Source organism: Mirounga angustirostris, unplaced genomic scaffold, assembly GCF_029215605.1.
Source record: "Mirounga angustirostris isolate CCGP_5_RB_7025 unplaced genomic scaffold, mMirAng1.0.hap1 SCAF_11, whole genome shotgun sequence".
In the NCBI taxonomy this organism is placed as follows: Eukaryota; Metazoa; Chordata; class Mammalia; order Carnivora; family Phocidae; genus Mirounga; species Mirounga angustirostris.
In genome coordinates, this window is record NW_026991719.1 from 81,401,726 (window position 1) to 81,419,415 (window position 17,690).

General features: G+C 41.5%; 1 protein-coding gene across 5 annotated transcripts; it reads left to right on the plus strand.

The window, feature by feature from the left end:
- Positions 1–2,331: 2,331 nt before the first annotated feature.
- Positions 2,332–16,710, plus strand: ARMCX3 (armadillo repeat containing X-linked 3). 5 transcript variants are annotated; one of them, XM_045870764.3, is made up of 6 exons: positions 2,343–2,491; positions 2,595–2,644; positions 2,995–3,102; positions 3,393–3,453; positions 3,703–3,773; positions 4,051–16,710. In XM_045870764.3, the coding sequence occupies exon 6, from the start codon at positions 4,197–4,199 to the stop codon at positions 5,334–5,336; it is 1,140 nt and encodes a 379-aa protein (XP_045726720.1). In that variant the 5' UTR covers positions 2,343–2,491; positions 2,595–2,644; positions 2,995–3,102; positions 3,393–3,453; positions 3,703–3,773; positions 4,051–4,196; the 3' UTR covers positions 5,337–16,710. The 5 variants fall into 5 exon arrangements, with proteins under 5 accessions (XP_045726719.1, XP_045726718.1, XP_064430461.1 ...); XM_045870765.3 differs by having other exon boundaries at positions 3,023–3,102; XM_045870763.3 differs by lacking the exon at positions 2,595–2,644 and having other exon boundaries at positions 2,332–2,491; positions 3,023–3,102.
- The last annotated feature ends 980 nt before the right edge of the window (positions 16,711–17,690 follow it).

Consider the following 17,690-nt stretch of genomic DNA (forward strand, 5'->3'; position numbering starts at 1 on the left):
TGCTGGAGCCTTTTAACGACTTTGGATGTTAACCCATTGTCCAGCCATGAATGAGATGCTGGGGGCCTGTGTGCCACAAAATGTCTTAGTTGTGGTTTTCACATTCACTAAACATCAGAGAGGTATAGTTCAGAAATGGTGATGCACAGGATCATATTCTAAGCCAGAGTGACCTGGCTTTCCTGACAGGATTCCTTAGGGTTGTATTTATAGTTCAGCGTCTTGCCCTCATTGTTGCATGATCAATCCCTGACTTTATCTGAAAGCAGAGGTCTCTATCAAGAAAAGACCCCCATTCATAGAGACTTGAATATAAATCTAGATCTGAACACCCGAACCCATGCATCTCTGCATTCCCCACCCCCTTTAAGTGGGCCAAAAGGGAAGCTAAGTACCGATAGGAGTGACAAGTGAATAATTTACCCTGAGAAATACAACTGTCAGAGGGTACTGAATGTTTTTGTCAGTTTTAACAGTCCATTCTCTCTGTAAGCAAGCTACTACTTAAGAAGCCACAATGTCATGCGGCGCCTGGGTGGCTCAGTCGTTAAGCGTCTGCCTTCAGCTCAGGTCATGATCCCAGGGTCCTGGGATTGAGCCCCGCATCGCATTGGGCTCCCTGCTCGGCGGGAGGCCTGTTTCTCCCTCTCCCACTCCCCCTGCTTGTGTTCCTTTTCTCGCTGTGTCTCTCTCTATCAAATAAAAAAATAAAATCTTAAAAAAAAAAAAAAAAAAAAGAAAAGAAGCCGCAACCTCAGAAGTTGCTTGGTGAGCCTGCAATCAGAGCAAGGGCACTGGTTCACCTTAAGAAGTGGCTTTCAGTTAAGGAAGCTCGAAGTACTCTTACACATTATGGGGATGGCTCTGCCAAGAAAAGCTGAATGTTCCATTCATCTTAGCCAGGACTCCCTCTCCCCAGACAGGGCTTGGGTGGGAAACTACCAACCCTTAGTCCTCTGACTCTTCTTTTCACACATTCCCATGCTTGAATAAGCCCCATGTTGCACATGATCTTTCTCTGAACACAGAATCACGTAGTTGATTTGGTTTTCTGTTTGCTAAATTTCAGTCATATCCTAGTACTGCCTCCTAGAAGTTACACAGAACTTCTCCGGAGTTCTGCCTATACCCAAACTCTCCAGTCTCTTGATTTACTCCCGTACTGTCTGTGGATTGTACAAGTTATACTTAGATAATAGCCTTATATCTGAACTATTAAGGACTATCCCACTGTAGATCCCAACGTTCTGACATTATTTTTATTACTTTTCCCAATATAAAAAAAAGGTTCAGTCATTGCTGACAGGTGAATCATTGAGCTCACCAAACCAGTCAGTGAAATGTCTCCACACTAATGACTAGAAGCTAGAGGCCAAGTTCAGCCAATTTTATCTTCATCTCAGTGTTTTTCTAATATTTATTTCAAGGTGATATTCTCTCTTTGTATCCAAGTATTTTTGTAATATTCTTTTATGCTTCTTACTTTGTCAGTGTGCATGCCTTTTTGGACAGGTACCCACTATGTACCTGTGACTTCTACTCAACCTTTTCTGTGTTACTGCCTTCTGAGGGCTCCATGCCTCTTCCTTGCTAACCGATGCAAGTGAAAGTCTGTCGCCCTCCTGTTGAGAACACGGGCCTAGTCAGAAGATTTATGCAATCTCAGACACTCTAATGAGCTCATTCAGGGTTGTGTTACGTGCTAGGCCTCAAGACATTAAGATTGTTTGGAGTGAGGTGTGTAACACTCCCCACGAGTGAGAAAATGTGGGGCTTTTGGAGGCCATCACCCAACATCATTCTCCCAACTCCCACTCTTCACCCCCCCTCAAATGAGAATAGCTATACAGTAATTTTTTTTTCTCACAAAAGAATGCTGGCTGGGGGCAGGAGAGGGCAGGACAAAAAGAACAAAAAAAGTATTAAGAAAGTAAAAAAAAAAAAAATAAACAAAAAAAAACCAAACCACACTCTCACTCCAGGTCTCCTTTTCTGATGGCTTTTTCGTTCCAGATCTGGGACTAGATTTCAGAGGAAATGGTAGACATTAACAGCTGGGAGGAGGGGAGGTTGAAGGAGAGGTTGCTGTCCCAGGAGCTTAGGGAAGGAAGAGGCAATTTTTCAAAAAAGTACAAGTGGCCAGTAGCCCCTGGGGAAGATGCTGTCCCTTCCTGGTAATCCGAGGAAGGCAAACACAACTACGGGGAGATGGGATTAGCAAAGAAGAAAGAGTAACCAGGCCTGGTGTGGGGGAGGGAATGGAGGGGGGCGGGCCCTCTTCTGCCGCACTGCTGGTGGGAGGGGAAATTAGGGACCCGAGTTGGTGGATGACGTAGCTCTCACGTGACCAAGAGCTGACGTGTGCAGAAGTCCTTCTTGTTCTGGTCCTTGTTCCCGTCTGAGTACCAGCTCCCCATTGCCCTGAGGGCCAGCGGGCCTGCGGCAGAGGGAAGGAGGAGGAGAAGAAGCAAATTGTCCCGGATTCTTGCAGGTCAGTGCCTGGGAGATTCCATAAGGTGGGGGGGCCAAGGGCGTAGGGCGGAGACCGTCGCGGGTCCTGAGGCGCCTCCGCCGTCTCTTCCCCTCGCCGCCAGCTTTCCAAGACATCTGTCCCGCCCGCAGCCCATTTCGATGCTGCGAAATGGTGAGCAGGGGGCTGGTTGGGGAGGAGCCCAGAGAACGGGTGTTGGGAATCTGCTGGGAGCCGAGGCCGTAATCCGGAAAGAGAGCTGTGGCCTGGGTGTTGGCCCCCCAGTCCTTCAGGACGGCGCCGGCGGGGAAAGGCTGGACATTTGGGGAGGGGGAAGGTGCAATGTGATGTCGGCAGAACCCTGAGGGGGGTTAATAGGGGTGAGAAACCTTTGACAACCAGGCCTCTGAATTAGGAAAGAGTTTCGTGCTCTGGGGACTGGTCGTCCACCAAGCGCTCAGTAGCGGCCGTTTCCCGTCTTTCTGACTGTGGCTGTGTCTTCCTGACCATGGCTCTGTGTCTAGGGGGTCCGAGCCTCTCCTGGGTTGCCAGTCTTTCCGTAGGTTGCGGCACTACGCCAGGCAAGAGAAGAGGAAGGAAATTAACCCCAATCGGTGAAGGTCGATTTGAGGGTAAGGCTATCTGGGGACCCTAAGAGGGGCGGTGGTGGGGGGTAGGGAGAAGCCAGAGATGGCAATAATCTAGGTTAGGGCTGAGGCTGAGTGTGTTTCTTGCACTCTCGGGACTGTGGTGAAATGGCGTTCGGGGTGTGTGTGTGTGTGTGTGTGTGTGTGTCGCGGGGGGTGGGGTGGGGGTGGGGGTTGGGGAGAATGATAGAAGGAAAACCTATCAGAGAGTTTGTTCATAATCCTCCTCTCTCAACAGCACTTAGTCCCCATGTTTTCGATCTGTCATCCTGCAGGTCTGCTGTAGCAGGTGGCACCACTTGAAGCGAGGGAGGAAGTTTCCTCGGATCAGTAGAGGTCGGTGTAGGCGTGGGGGCTGCCTGGAATGGGGGAGGGGCTGGAAATCAGCCACAGTTGGACAAGCTCACCCAATCCTACCTTATTTCTCTAATATCCCTCCCGTTTCGGGTCAGGGAAGGGGCAGGTTTATGCATGTTTTGGATGGCATAGAGGTGAAAAATCTCTGACAGCCTGGATGGTGAATCAGGAAACGTGAACTGTCAATCCATCAAGTTCTCAGTTTTCCCTGGCTCTGGTCTCTTGCAGATTGCAAGGGTTGTTGGGCGTGGCACACCTCCAGGGGAGGGAAAAAGGGACAGACTGCCTGTCTGGAGGAGGTTAGTGCAACAGTGCCACTCCCTGGGGACACCCGAGGTTGGGGTGGCTGAGGCCCCAGCAGAGACTAAGGGCTCCATTGCGTTTATCTAGGCTTGGGGAGAGGGTGGGCTGGGGAGGGTAGAGGGAGGGTGAAAGGAGGAGGATATAGAGGGTTTGTTAACAATCTACATTTCCTACCAACTATTCATTTATGACTCTCCTGTCCTTCTGTGCAACTCTCTGCATGGGGCAACACAGAAGAGAAACTCAAACCCCATTTCCTTCCTCCGCCCCCAGGTCCACCTCCAGTGTCAGCTACTGTGGCCTTGAAGTGGCTGAAGACAATCACCTTCCACAGGCCTGCACCCAGGCCCATAGCCCTCCTCTCCCAGCCTGAGTGAATACTCTGTTCCTTGGTCCCTGCTATTGTCAGGGACGATTGCATGGGCTACGCCAGGAAAGTAGGCTGGGTGACTGCGGGACTGGTGATTGGGGCTGGAGCCTGCTATTGCATCTATAGACTGACCCGGGGAAGAAAACAGAACAAGGAGAAAATGGCTGAGGGTGGGTCTGGGGATGTGGATGATGTTGGGGACTGCCCTGGGGCCCGGTACAATGACTGGTCTGATGATGATGATGACAACAGTGAGAACAAGGGCATAGTGTGGTACCCACCTTGGGCCCGGATTGGGACTGAGGCTGGAACCAGAGCAAGGGCCAGAGCAAGGGCCAGGGCTACCCGGGCTCGCCGGGCTGTTCAGAAACGGGCTTCTCCCAATTCAGATGATACTATTTTGTCCCCGCAAGAGCTGCAGAAAGTTCTTTGCTTGGTTGAGATGTCTGAAAAGCCTTATATTCTCGAAGCAGCTTTAATTGCTCTGGGTAACAATGCTGCTTATGCATTTAACAGAGATATTATTCGTGATCTGGGTGGCCTCCCAATTGTAGCAAAGATTCTCAATACTCGGGATCCCATAGTTAAGGAAAAGGCTTTAATTGTGCTGAATAACTTGAGTGTGAATGCTGAAAATCAGCGCAGGCTTAAGATATACATGAATCAAGTGTGTGATGACACGGTCACTTCTCGCTTGAACTCATCGGTGCAGCTGGCTGGACTAAGATTGCTTACAAATATGACTGTTACTAATGAATATCAGCACATGCTTGCTAATTCCATCTCAGACTTTTTTCGCCTATTTTCAGCGGGAAACGAAGAAACCAAATTTCAGGTTTTGAAACTCCTTTTGAATTTGGCTGAAAATCCAGCCATGGCTAGAGAACTGCTCAGGGCCCAAGTGCCCTCTTCGCTTGGTTCCCTCTTTAATAAGAAGGAGAACAAAGAGGTTATTCTTAAACTTCTGGTCATATTTGAGAACATAAATGACAATTTTAAATGGGAAGAAAATGAACCTACTCAGAATCAATTCAGCGAAGGTTCACTGTTTTTCTTTTTAAAAGAATTTCAAGTGTGTGCTGACAAGATTCTGGGGATAGAAAGTCACCATGATTTTTTGGTGAAAGTAAAGGTTGGGAAATTCATGGCCAAACAGGCCGAGCATATGTTCCCAAAGAGCCAGGAATAACTTCTTGATTTTGTAGTTTAGAAGCAACACACATTGTAAAACTATTCCTTTTTCTCCACCTTGTTTATATGGTAAAGGAACCCTTTCAGCTGCCAATTTTGAGTGATGAATATCATTGTATCGTCAACGCTGATGTTTATCTGAGTCGGTTTTCAGGTTTAAGCTGGATGAATGGATATCACTACCTGTTCTGAAAACATGTTTGTTGCTTTTTATCTCGCTGCCTAGATTGAAATATTTTTACTATTTCTTTTGCGTGACAGTGAACCGGTTGGTCATAAGTAAGCTCCCTCCTGTCATTTGCATTAACTTTGTGTATCATCAATAAAGTTGTGTGTTAATGCTGAAAAAAAAAAAAGAAAAAAGAAAGAGACCATCCTTGTCCTTTGGTTTTATAATCTAGTTGGAGAGATAAGAAATATACAAACAAAAAGATAACAGGATATCTGGAGCATATACTCATTGTCAAAAGTGTGCTCTCAGAGCATAGAGGAAGCAAAAGCTTCTGGGGGATATAATAGTCAGCTACGGATTCCTAGAAGAAGCGGACCATCTAAAATGATTCCTGAATGGGGTAGGTCCTTAGGCTTTCCAAGAGCGGGAGTGAGGGGGCACTAGGCTGAGAAAGGCATGGAGGTAGGAACCCTTTTCCTATGACAGTGAGGAGACTAGTCTACTTAGGGTGGAGAGTGTGGGGAATGGAAGTAAATAAATTTGGAAAGCTGAGCGAAGCCACTTTGTGGAGAACTGTTTGAATAGTATCCCACTGAACACCAAGAGCCATTAAATATTTTTGACTAGAAAGAATAATTGGAATTCATATAGAGGCCTCTCTCACCAGCTGTGCAGTGTCTATGAGGGTGTGGAAAAATGGATCCTACCAAACCCTGGTGGTAGGAATGAGTTTACATTGAGTTTGTACGGGTATGTGGAGGGCCGTTTGGTAATACATATAAGCCTTAAAGTATGTAAACCCTTTGTCCTAAGGAAATAATTGAATAATTGGCTAAAGACTGTATGTACAAGGCTATTCATCCCAGTACTGTCCAAAACAGTAAGAATCAGAAGCAACTCTAAGTGTCTAGCACACCGGATTGGTTCAATAAATTGAGGAACGTTCACACGGTATATATGTTAGCTATGTTGATTCAAATCCATATTGCCAGGAAAAGATATTCATTCTGCATTGTTATATGAGAAAAGTAGGTTAGATAGCAGTGTTCGTAGAATGGTTCCATTTCTTTTTTGAATTAGTAAAACATATTTTAAAGTAGACACTACTATGGAATTATAGTTATCTAAACAGTAACTGGTATATTTGAGTGGAAGGATAATGAGTGATCTTCACCTTTTTACTTTTTATTCATCCACGTGTTCTTATTTATATAAAATGGATATTGGTTTTTTGGAAATTTTTGAAAAAGGAAGTGTTGGGAATGAAGCAGGTGGGTGGAGCATGTACCGAGTAGAAAACAATTTAGATTACAAATGAGATGGGTTAAAGTTGCCTCTCTGAAATGCTAGATGAGTGATGAAGATGGGGTTTGTCATGACGGTTAAACATGCAAAATACTTAGAATGTTCTGGCCACAGAGCAGTTAGCTAAGAAAAATGAGCACCCTTAATTCCCTAGAATGCAGGGTTGATAGTTTTTTGTTTGTTTGTTTTTGTTTTTTTGGTTGACTTTTATTTTGCTGGGGGCATTCTGCCATGTGTCAGTGTCATTTAATAAATAATAGCAACAATAAAGGTTAGCATTTATTAAGTGACTAGTGTGTAGAGTTCTGTCATTCCTGCAAGACAACTGTTAAAATAATTTCTCAGAGGAATAAGGTTTTCTTATTTCCCAGGACTCAGTGTTTCCTCAGACATGATCTCACCAGCCTCCACAACATATTCCTAGTGAGATCAGGAAAGGGTAAAATCCTCTGTGCAGTGGCCTTCTGCTTCCAGCCCCAGGCTTCCATATACTTACCTTAATGTTGTCTATATTAGATAAAAGGGTCAGGGATTCGTTGGCTTCAAGTTGTTGCATATGGTGACCCTATTGAATCACGTACAAGTGGAGACTCATTTGACACTTGTTTTACTGGTGGGAGTGGGAAAAGGCAGTTAACATTTTTCTTGCTCTGTTATTAGGTAGGAGAAAAAGATTTGGGAGGGGAAGGCTAATCCACTTAAAATAAATTGAGTTTGAGGAATCTTTGTGATACCCAGATGGAGACAGCCTATTGTCATTTCAGTGTATTCAGCTGGCACTCAGAGGGGGGAAAAAAAAAGATTTGGGAGCCACCAGAGGATTAATGGTAATTGAGGACGTGGGAGTGGATGTGATTCCCAGAGAGGAGGTACAGAGTGTAACAGTGTAAGGAACTGTGGCAACTGAGGAGAGAAGCGCAGAATTGAAACTGAGTGTAAGCCCTTGCAGACGCTTTTACTATCCCTATTTCTATATATTCTCTACATAAAATTAGATGATACTGTAACTAAATTTTTGGAGCCTGATTTAAATTTTTTTAAATTTTCTCCTAAAAAATATTCATTGGAGATACTTCAGAAAATAGGGACAATGAGACTTGTTTTCTAGCCCAGATGTGTAGCTTGAACACCTAAAAAAATATTCACAGGGCACCTGGGTGGCTCAGTCGGTTAAGCATTTGCTTAGGTCATGATCCTGGGGTCCTGGAATCCAGCCCCTGCTTTGCTGGGCTCCCTGCTCAGCGGGGAGTCTGCTCTCCCTCTGTCCCTCCCCCTGCTCCTACACACCCTCTCTCTCTCTCTCTCTCTCTCTCAAATGAATAAAAAAAAAACCCTTAGAAAATATTCACATCAAGCCATGTTGAATTTGGGGTGCTGAGTGATTACTTAACCTCATTTTTTTTAAAAGATTTTATTTATTTATTTGACAGAGAGAGACACAGCGAGAGAGGGAATACAAGCAGGGGGAATGGGAGAGGGAGAAGCAGGCTTCCCGCGGAGCAGGGAGCCCAATGCGGGGCCCGATGCGGGGCCCGATGCGGGGCCCGATCCCAGGACCCTGGAATCATGACCTGAGCCGAAGGCAGACGCTTAACGACTGAGCCACCCAGGCGCCCCTACTTAACCTCATTTTAACTGTGGGTAAAAATGAGGTTAAGTCATAAAAAGCCACCATGTGGCAGGGGCACAGGCCTGACCAGCCTCCATCTGCTCTCAGCAGATTTCTCCTCCTTTTCTTCCTTGCCATTCTTTTCCCCTCTCCCTGCCTCCCACTTCAGTCTTGATTGCCTCCTGCTGGGGGATCACTGGCTGTAGTCTCTTTGTGCTTCTGTGACCATTTAATCCCCATGCCACCAGGTCACGCACCAGTGGGCATTTAATACAGAGTAATAATTGTCATTGCTGTGGTAATGTGGCGACCCAGGGTGTGACCGGATGCCAAACATTTTCTGGAAGTCTTGTTGAACAGAGACCGAGAAGGAACTAGTCTGAGCGTGGCACAGCCCTAGGGTGCACCGCATGTACTTGGGATGTCCCATGCCTGGTGTTACTTGGAACCAAATCGCCTGGACTTTGGGAAGTGCTGTGTGAGACAGATGTGTGACAGCCTGGTCCAGGCAGGCCACATGGCTGGCCAAGTCACTCGCTGATGTCCTGATGTTTTCACATTGGAGGTTGCCACTCTCAGTCATCTGGGGAAGCCTATGGCTCTAGGATTGTGGCCATGACTGTGGCAGATCACGGGGACAGGGAGGACCAAGTGTGCTCGCTCTCTTTAGAGATGATGGCAGCTCCCGGGAAGCCGAGGAAATTAGAAACTGGCAGGATATTTGGTTTTGTTCTCATCTAAAGGTTTTAGGAATTTAAGTGGGTCTACCCCAGTCAAATGTGTTCAAAGGTAATTTCACAAAAATGGAGTATAGTTCTCTTATAAATTGTCACCCAAAGCATAATATTTCAAGACTCAGAAAACTGGCTTTCTTTTTTTAAATTCGTATTTTACTTGCCTTGTTTCAATAAACATCCCAAGTGTGGGTTTAGCAAATTGCTGTGGTTCAGGCAAATTTTGTGTTTATACCTCTTTTTTGGTTAATTTCTCTGCTAAGTTCCCTTGAAAATGGTTTTTCTAAGAATGATTATGACTATTTTCAGTGTTATCTTTGTACATTTGATTTACATCACATCCCATGCTGAAGGTTTTTTCTGGTTTCTCTATTTGAACTGTGGCTCTTCCTTGCCTTTAAACAAGAACTATCTTGCTACCATCCTAGGGTACAGAAAACTAGGATAATGGCCCCTGGTTTGCCCTGCCCTGAGCTGTGGTTTTAAGCAGGATAACAGATATTTATATTTCAGAATGGTGTACTGCCACACTTGATCTTGTCCATTGGGTCCCCCAAAGGCCTTGTGTTAAGGGTTTGGACAATGTGTGTGTTTGTGGATAGGCCTGGGGGGAGGGAGAAGGGAGGTGGGGAGAGCAGAAAGCCCTATCGGAGGGGTAAGTTTATCCTTACAGGTTCATGCACATATAATTCAGTCCACCATTGAGATTGGGCTTAGTGTAACTCTCTGGCCCTGTTGACCATTGAAAGGGTAAGTGTAATAATACAAGATCTTTGTTTGGGCACAGAGTCCCCTGTTTACTGAGCATTTCTAAGTTTGCAGAGTAAAGAACATACTATCAAGTGGGGCAGAATTTCTTTTTGAAAAAAAAAAAAAGTGATAATTTCTGTTGAAAAATAATTTCCAAGTAGACCAGATTCTTAGTGTTTGCTGCTCAGAACGTTCTCTCCTTACCATCAATCTATATCAGAAACCAAATTATCATCAGAAGATTATTTATTTAGTGCCCAGGGAATCGGGGCAAGCTGACTTAGCTAGATGTTGGTGCAGTCAAAGGAGAACCTGGTGCATCCATGTCTGCTCTGGGGATTGACTTGTTGCTGAAATCAAATACTTGTATTCAATAGTTAGAGCATTTTTCTCCCTGGACACAAATAAAAAGTTTGTCTGTTTGGCTACCCCCTTGACAGAGGCAGAATATCTGTGCATGGCAGTTTTATGACTATAAAGATGTATTATCAATTAGCTTTCATACGGAGTTTGAGAGATATATACTTTTACAGCAGGAGGAAACTAGTATTTGCAGTGCATTCTTCCCTACATGTTGATTAGTCTCTCCCTTTTCTGGATTATTTTTGTTGTTGATGTGTTGATGAGTAATGAAATTTGTTATTAAATTTTTCTGAAACCCAAGCAAAATGAATTGTCACCTCTTTAAATTCTTTTTTTCCATTTCCATTTCAGTCTTCTGTTCACTGAAATGTGATTTAACTGTGTTCACACTAATATTTGTGGCTTTCTTTTGATAAGCTGTAATGACAATCCAGACATAATGACATGGATTCATAAAACAAAATTTTTAGTTTTTACTTTCTTTTATCATTTAAAATGAGTTAAATGGATTCTCTTTTTGATACTAGAAAAACGGAATTTAGGCAAGAACATACAAAAGCAACAACATTTAAAATATTTTATAAATCAGAAATCCATTCAAACTGACTTGGACAGTGATTCCTTATAATTAGTTACTATTTAACATCATCAATCTTTGCGTCTTGTTAAGCTGGTCCTTGTAATCTACAGATGAAAATTGGAAGTATTAAATCGCACCATGTAACCTATGAAAATTCAATAAATTCTGGTTGATCTTCTTCCAAGATAAAGGTTAAATCTTTATGTTATGAATGTCACAACTTGTGAATGTCTATAAATGTATATTACACATACATGATTATGTTTGTTTAGGTGGATATGGTTATAATCGGGGAAGAATTAAGATATCAGTAACACCCTGGAATTGCTTTTCAACTATTTTTAAATTGCCGATAGATGTCACAGATGTATTTGTTCAATGTTGAAAGGGGAAAAATTAGTGTCTGGGGAAGAAGGCCATAGTATAGGCTGTGCATTGGCAGGCAACATTATGCTTCCAGCTGGGCATTTGACTATGAATTCAGTTTTAATCTTCTTTACTGTGTTTTCTTAAACCACAGAAATGACTCATGCCTATTAAAAATTAAAACAGATAAACATATAAAGCAAAATACAAAACTGCCCCCCTTCTCACCCATGTTTACAGTTACCTACTATTACCAGTCTAATGTGTTCTGTGCATATACAAACATAAATGATATACGTATTCACATTTTTATCAGAAAATGAATTCAGTCCATTGTTCTGCTTTGCAACTTTTGTTTCACTTACAATATATCACGTGTATCTTTCCAGTGCACCTCTTTCCTCATTTAACTTTGTTCATGCTGTCTTTCTCTGTAGATGATCTACACTTTTAGCTAGTCATATCACTCAGCCTTTCCCTTTAGGGCTTCTAGGTTTGGGCTCATGCTGAGGCAGACTTTTCCCACCCCGGGGTTTTAAAATAATTTTTGATATTTTCTTCAAGCTTTTAAAAATGGATGTGTGTGTGTGTGTGTGTGTGTTTAATCTTTCTGGTATATACTTTTGTGAATGGTATGACGTGGAAAAGTAATTTTACTTCTTTTTCCCAGCCCCAGACATTGAATATACCATACTTTACTCCACTTTTTGGCAGAACTTTTCATACGTTATTAGTCATAGGTTATTTACAAAATGTTATTCTTCTCGTAAATGGAAACATTATTGCTCTTTGCTATCTTTGAGGTATGGTACGCTGAGGACTGTTGGTGAAGTCTTCTATCACAGAACCATCTTTATCAAAGATGAAATTAATAGTATTGGGTTGCGATATTAGTAATTCATTGTGCTATGAGTCTATTATGAAGACATTTAAAACACCAGAAGAATAAATACAATACACTTTGGGCTATGAGAATGCCACAATTTTTAAAAGCAATCTAGCAGATGACGTCGTGAGTATGACAACACTTCACTCAAAACAATCTTAACATTGTTCCGGGACACATGACAGTGAATGAACTAATCAGTGTATTTGAGAATTTGAAAATCTGCTAGCTAATTCAATCTCCCAAGCAGGAGAGTTATTATATATTGTTATATGTGCCTTGGAACCAAAGATAAGACACTGGTCTTTTTGAAACATGGAATGAACTGTTAGATCTAGAGCGCTTGAACACTATGAATTAAGACATTTCAGTGGACACTAACAAGATAAAGTGATATTCTTATTAAAAAAACCCGAAGAGATAGAGATTTAAACTTACAAAACACACTTGAGTACAAAATAAGAAATGATATAATAAAAAATGAAATAAGTATCAGTGAGACATTGACATTGAGACAATATTAGGTCACAGTCCAGCTTTTTCTTGCCCAACTTCTGGGTTCTATTTGTTTATATATTTTATAATTTGTTAGTATTTTGATTTTACATTTATTGTTAGTATTTGTTTGTAATTCTCTTTTATGTACTATCTTTAACAGGTTTTGGTTTTAGGGTTGCTAGCTTTATAAAATTCATTAGTGAACTTTCAATTTTTTTATTCTTTTCTAAAAGGTAGAGCTTGAATAACATGGGTATTATCTCTTCTTTAAAGGTTAGATAGAACTGAACTGTGAAATCATTTGATCCTGATTCCTTGTTTAGTAGTAGGTCTATAAACACATTTCCAATCCTATCTCTAGTAATTTGTCTACTCAAATCCTCTATTTCTTGAGTTAATGTTGGTGACTTCTATTAGGAAATCATCCATTACCTCTAGAGTTTTTAATTTGATGTCATAGATTTGAACATAAAATTATAATTCTTTCAATCACATCTATTTATGTAGTTAAACCCTTTATAATTCACAATTTGTATACTTTTGCTTTCCCTCTGTTTTCACTTAGTTGTACTCATGAAGAGTGTTTTATTGGTTTTTTCAAAGAACCAGCTTTGAATTTATCACTTTTACAATTGTTTGTCTTGGTCATTATTTTTATCTTTAATTTTCCTAATTTCTTCTATTTTTGGATATGTTCTGTTGTATTTATCTAATTCTTCAAGAAGAGTACTTATTTCCTTTATTTATGGTCTTCTTGAACAATAATGGTAGTTAAGACCTTATTTTTCTCTGAGAACAGCTTTTGTCATGCCCCATAGGCTTTGATATGATGTATTCTCTTTTTCTTTTCTTTTCAGATAGCTTGCAACTTTAGTTTTAATTTTCTCTTTGACCCAGTGGTTATTTTAGAGAACAATACTATATTATCAGGCAGTTAAATTTTATGGTGATCTTTTATTATTTATTTCTAATTTTGTTAAGATAAGAGGGTGTGCCTATAAATTTTCTAATTTTTAAAAATATATTTCCTTCTTCATTTACTCTGAGTTTTTAAATTTGAAAATTGTGTTTTTCTGGGCGCCTGGGTGGCTCAGTTGGTTAAGCGACTGCCTCCGGCTCAGGTCATGATCCTGGAGTCCCTGGATCGAGATCCCTGCTCGGCAGGGAGTCTGCTTCTCCCTCTGACCCTCCTCCCTCTCATGCTCTCTGTCTCTCATTCTCTCTCTCAAAATAAATAAATACAAAAAATCTTTAAAAAAAATTTTGAAAATTGTGTTTTTCAATCCCCAAAATTATTTTTCTTGCTTTAATTATAGTCCTTTCAGTGCTATCATTATTTATTTTGCTAAAGATTATACCTGACTCCTTCAATAGTTCTATTTCGGTGGGAGATAATATAAATTTTTTGGTGCACAGACAATGGATATGAATAGTCACTTATGGAAGTGATACAAGGGATTGGGGAAATACAGAGAATGAAAAACTCCAAGGAAGGTGTTCTGGGAGCTATCCCTTGGAGGCAGGACTGGGCTTTGACTGAAATTTGATCGAAATCAATTTTATGATTCTGTGTCTATTCTTCACCATATCCACATTTTCTTCAAACACTGCTTCTTAGACATACCTAGTGATGCCTATCTAATACTACATTAACAATTTTTCAGAAAGTGTCTTGAGATTGTTACCCATAATTTATCTGTTCTCTTACTCTGTCTCCCCAACCGCTTGCAGATCTGTAATGTATCAAATTAGCAGTGTTTCAACTATTGTGTGTTGATTACTTCAGTTGTAGTGCTCAGAATTTAGTGTCTAGGTGAAAGCACAGTGCAAGCAAGTAAGTTGTGTAGAGACCATGGCTTGACCAATAGCTGGTACCATTTCCCAATGTGTTCACCCTGCTTATATCTCCAAGGGAAACCTCTAAAGAGTGAGAAAGAAGAAAACATACAATTATTTACTAAGGGATGGGGTGACAGACATTGAAAACTATTGAACATTTCTGAGTACTTTCTCACTGGAATCCTGGAAAGAGAGTGCCATTTCCTCCTTCCCTTGAAGATGGTTTCTTATTTGTTCTCAAAGTAGAGATTTAATATTGCACTGGGGATTATACATATATACATATTGACATGTATGCATAAATGGTAGAATATTATATTTTAGATATATATGTATGGTCTTGTTTTTCTCTTCCACAGTATTTCTTACTTTTCCCATTTTCCTCATTCCTTTCTTCAGGAAAGATTTATGGAAGGGATTTGGTAGCCCAAACATATGAAAATATCATACTAGGTTTGGTTGGTGCTCTGCACTAAGATGTATCTGGTTACAGTTTTATTTCTATTCAGCGTGCTGAAGACTCAGTGTGTTCAATATGAGTATTCATGTCTTCCTTCAGTTGCGCCACAATCTCCTCAAGTATTTGCCTTTTCCTCATTCGCTCTAGTCTCTCTTTATGGAAAAGCTTCCAGGCATATTTTAATATTTTCCATTCTTTCTGCCATGTAGTCTAACTTCTCATTCATACTTTGCACCACTTCATCTTTTTGGGCTCCATTCTCGGTAATTTTTTGAGATTTATGTTTGAATGTCTCAATTATCTCCTTGCTTTTGAGTTTACTTCTGCTAGGGCCATACACATTTCACCAGTTCCAGATTACTTTTATGTTAATTTATATCCTTTGGGTTATCAAACATGTAGGAAGTGTGACTTCAACCCCACACCTATGGGTGGAGTTGGCCTGGGTTCTGATTGCTCCCAGGGGACTCTTTATTCACATCCTCACATAAAAGATAAGCAAAAAAGTATTTTTGCTTTGAGGAAAGGTTTTCTAGTCATCATTTCATGTCCTGATTGTGCTTCTGTGGGGCCTGGGTTTAGACAGGAGCTAAGTACCACCTTCCCATCTTCCACTGCCTAGAAGCATTGCCTTCAGTCACTAGGTGGGATTAAAACCCTGGCCTCCAGCCCTTAAAACCAATATCCGTCTGTTTGTCTTTATCTCATGCTCATTGTTGTTAGTTCCTTCTTTGATTCTTGGGGATTTCCATTTCATGATTATGAGCTTGACTATATTACTACTTTTAGAGGGGGTGCATATTCTATCATTTCTGTGAGAGTTTCAGGTGGGAAGAGGAAAGCTTTCCAAGTCAGTTCAGTCTGCCACTGACTGGAAGCTCCTCAGAAGTTTTGTTGGATTGGATTGTGTAGGTGACTTATGGTCATGTTTCTTAAGAGACATTTGGGGGTGGGGGATGGCTGCTTTATATTACTTCTAGCCAGGATAGTATAGGGTCTTACCAAGCTTTCTATATCCCAGCATAGCAATGGCAGGAAGCAGCAGAGAAAGTCTTGATCAATGAAGGATGACACAGAAGCACGTAGAGAACCACCATGTCTGAAGGGGCCACAAAGAAGGAATGAGAATGGTGAATTTTGTAGATGATACCAGAACCATATGGACTCCTTCCTTCCAACACTCTAAGGCACTCAATAAGCATCCTTGAACTTAGACACAACCATGGAGAAAATAGTAGATCTTGAACTCATACCATTTCGGTCACCCCCATGTAGTGAGACTACAAAATGGAAATTATGAGTATTGTTATAGAAAATAAAAGTTGGATGTCTTAAACACTTGAATTTGTGGACTGAGATTTATTCCAATTACATAAAAATATATACACGTATATGTACATACAGATTTGTGTATGGATAGTAAAACAGCTGGAAGGATGTGCCACAGTGCATTAGCTATGGCATTCTGTAGCAGTGAGATTACAAGATATTTATATTGTCTTTTTTGCCTAGTTAACTATATTCCTTATTTCAGCTCAAATTTCATTTCCTTAGGGAATTTTTCCTGTCCCTTATCTACTGCCTCAGAGTGTGTCTTGATCTTCTGGTATATACTCTTGTATGTCTGTGTTCTAGTCCTTCTCTGTACTTACATGAAATTTTAATTATACATACACTTGTGTGATTTCTTGGTTAATGTATATCCTCCCCTAGTCTGTGAGCTTCATGAGTGCAAAGACCTAGTCTGTTTTTCTCACCATTGTATTCTCATTAACTTGCATAGGCACTCAATAAAGACTTATTAAATGAATCGATGAATACATTTCTGCATTGTTTGAATATTTTTATAATGACTGTATGAATTTCATTATTAAAAGAAAATAAAAATCATCCTATTTAGAAAAAAATATAAAAAGACCTTCTATTTAGTCTGATTCCTAATATTTTTGAGGGTCATACTTACCATCAAGAATATGTTGGTAAGGGCGCCTGGGTGGCTCAGTTGGTTAAGCGACTGCCTTCAGCTCAGGTCATGATCCTGGAGTCCCAGGATCAAGTCCCGCATCGGGCTCCCTGCTCGGCGGAGAGTCTGCTTCTCCCTCTGACCCTCCCCCCTCTCATGTGCTCTCTCTCATTCTCTCTCTCTCAAATAAATAAATAAAATCTTTTAAAAAAAAAAGAATATGTTGGTAATTATACCCTCTCTCTCCTGAAAAATCCACATACACCCTCCCTTCACTCCTAACACATAATCTTGCATATACTTTCCAGGTATTTTTTACTTGACCAGAGAACACTTGGTCTAGGTTAATCAGTATGGTCAGTGGGTGAGAATTCCTTGGATACTGGCCTAAGCCTGGCTGAGGGGCCACCAGGGAGGTGGTGGAATGGCAGGCAGCAACCTTGCGGCAAGGCTAGGTTCCTCCTGGGTTCTCTGGAGTTTGGGGATGAGACACTCACCAAGCTGCACTCCTCAGGCCAGGTAGGAGGCAGCAGAAATGATTCAGGGCAGCTTCTACTCAGGCATCATGAATAAAGAATGAGAACAAGTCGGTCTGGGGTGGCTCTCCCCACAGCAGTCACTTCTCTGGGCTTCATGGAAACCCTCAGCTGCAGAGGTCTAGGAGGGATCTCATTCCGGTTTCCATTGGTAGGAACAGTACTCCCATCTATGCTGGGACTGGAATTATCTCTATGGGAAACTGGGCCAAAGGCCTTTACTCAGGTTACCACCTTGGTCACCTGTCCATATATATCCTTGGAGCGAGCAACAGAGTCAGGTGCCGGAAT